Source organism: Terrapene carolina, unplaced genomic scaffold (assembly GCF_002925995.2).
Source record: "Terrapene carolina triunguis isolate 2854851 unplaced genomic scaffold, T_m_triunguis-2.0 Scaffold23523, whole genome shotgun sequence".
NCBI lineage: Eukaryota > Metazoa > Chordata > Testudines > Emydidae > Terrapene > Terrapene triunguis.
Window position 1 is genome coordinate 1 of NW_020687874.1, and position 2,615 is coordinate 2,615.

Here is a 2,615-nt window from a genome sequence, read left to right on the forward strand (position 1 = left end):
GTTCTCTGGCACATAGGCGCTGTAGGAAGGTTTCTCAAAGATAGGGGAGTTGTCATTGATATCCGAGATCTGCAACAGGATGGTTTTCTGGGTGGTGAGAGGGGGAGAGCCTTTGTCTGTGGCTGTGATTGTGATAGAATAATCAGAAATTATCTCTCTGTCCAGAATATTTTCGGTTACGAGTTTATAAGAATTACTAGAAGAAAATGTTAGTGTTACAGGTAAATTACCTTCCACACCACAGGTAACCTCTCCGTTTTTTCCGGAATCTCGGTCACGGACATTAAGGAGAGCTAGGACAGTCCCGGGGGCAGAGTCTTCGGGAACCGGATTGGAGATTATTGTGAAGTCAATCACAGGGACGTTATCGTTCTCGTCAAGGATCTGTATTTGCACCTTAGAATGAGCTGTCAGACCGCCCCCATCCTTTGCTTCCACGTTCGCTTGATAAAATTTCACCTCTTCGAAATCCAAAGGACCCGTCACTGTAATCCCACCCGTTCGAGGATCCAGACTGAATAGTTTGCGATCATTGTCAGGGACATTGCTGAAAGAGTACATGATTTCTGCATTTAAACCCTCGTCGGTATCGGTAGCTCTCACCTGAAGCACTAAGGAGCCCTTTGGTAGGTTTTCCCTCAGGCTGATTTTGTAGATCTCTTCAGTGAACACTGGGGGATTGTCATTGGCGTCAGTGACATTAACTCTAACCTGAGCTGTACCGGTTCTGACTGGATCTCCGCCATCCACAGCCGTCAGGACTAAGTGATGGTATCTCTGCTTTTCCCGGTCCAAAGGTTTCTCCAGTAGCAGTTCTGCCTGTTTACTGCCATCCGGGCTTTCTTTCACCGCCAGGGTAAAATACTGATTGAGGCTGAGCTGGTAATTTTGTAGTGAGTTGGTGCCGACATCTGGATCTCTTCCCGTTCCTAGTGGAAATCGCGCACCCGGCAGTGTGGATTCAATAATTTCTAAATCGTTGTATTCAGTATTGAACCGCGGTGCGTTGTCATTAATATCCTGGATCTCAACATTCATGTGAAAAATATTAAAAGGATTTTGCACAACCAACTGAAAACTGAGGACACAAAGAGATGCTTCCCCGCATATTCCCTCTCGATCTATCCTTTCATTTACAATCAGATTTCCATTTTCTGTGTTAGTAGCGAAGTATTGCTTTTCAAAACCAGAGACAACACTAAGCTTTCGCTGAGGCAGTTCTCTCACATTCAGTCCCAAATCCTTGACGAGGTGCCCCACAAGGGAACCTTTGGCCATTTCTTCAGGAATCGAATAACGAATCTGCTCCGAGACCGCCCGGCCGAACAAAGACAATAAGAAGGGAAAGAACAGTACTTGCCGTGTGACTGCCCAGTCCGGCTCTCTGTGTCTGGTTTCCTCTCCCATCTTTACTGAATGTCCAGTTTATTTTGTTCTGGACAGTTACGGTATGTTAATTTATCGTTTGGCTCAAAGAATCCGCAGAAATGACAAACATATAAAATCACAGTTGCCACCCAATTGTCTGCAATAATCCTGAAGAATGACGTATTTTATCAGCGACCGGGCAGGAATGTCTTGCTGCTGTTTCTGTTATTTTCGTAGCACTGCAGGAGGCTCCAATGGATCGGCAGCCGCCTCTTCGCGTCGGCCAACGGCGACACGCTGAGGCCTGGTCTACACTACGAGTTTAGGTCGACTTTAGCAGCGTTAAATCGACTTAAGCCTGGACACGTTTACACTACGAAGCCCTTTCTGTCGACTTAAAGGGCCCTTTAAACCGGTTTCCTAACACCACCTCGACAAGGGGATTAGCGATAAAATCGACCTTAGGGGGTCGGAATTGGGCTAGTGTGGACGGAATTCGACATTACTGGCCTCCGGGAGCTATCCCACAGTGCTTCATTGTGACCGCTCTGGACAGCACTCTCATCTCAGATGCACTGGCCAGGTAGACAGGAAAAGCCCCGCGAACGTTTGAATTTCATTTCCTGTTTGCTCAGCGTGGAGAGCACAGGTGACCATGCAGAGCCCATCAGCACAGGTAACCATGATGGAGTCCCAGTCCCAGTCCCAGGATCGCAGAAGAGCTCCAGCCTGGACCGAACGGGAGGTACAGGATCTGATCGCCATCTGGGGAGATGAAGCAGTGCTCGCCGAACTCCGAAACAGTAAAAGAAATGGCAAAACATTAGAAAAGATCTCCAAGGCCATGAAGGACAGAGGCCATAACAGGGACGCGCGGCAGTGCCGCGTGAAAATTAAGGAGCTAAGGCAAGCCTACCACAAAGTCAGAGACGCAAACGGAAGGTCCGGGGCAGAGCCGCAAACATGCCGCTACTACGCGGAGCTGCATGCCATTCTAGGGGGTGCAGCCACCACTAGCCCAAGCGTGTTCTATGAGTCCCTCTCTGCAAACGGGGAAGCGGGTTCGGCGGACGAGGAAGATGAGGATGGAGAGAACATAGATAGCTCACAGCAGCAAGGAAGCGGAGAAACCAGTTACCCCAACAGCCAGGATATGTTTGTCACCCTGGACCTGGAAACAGTAACCCCCGAACTGACCCAAGACCCTGAGGGCACACAGGGGACCTCTGGTGAGTGTACCTTTGTAA

General features: G+C 49.0%; 1 protein-coding gene across 1 annotated transcript; it reads right to left on the bottom strand.

The window, feature by feature from the left end:
• Nucleotides 1–3: 3 nt before the first annotated feature.
• Nucleotides 4–1,576, bottom strand: LOC112123227 (protocadherin gamma-B1-like; the record flags this gene model as incomplete). The annotated part of the gene is made up of 1 exon (XM_024221885.2): nt 4–1,576. A coding segment is annotated over exon 1 (1,404 nt), but the record flags the coding sequence as incomplete, so codon positions are not given.
• Nucleotides 1,577–2,615: the final 1,039 nt, after the last annotated feature.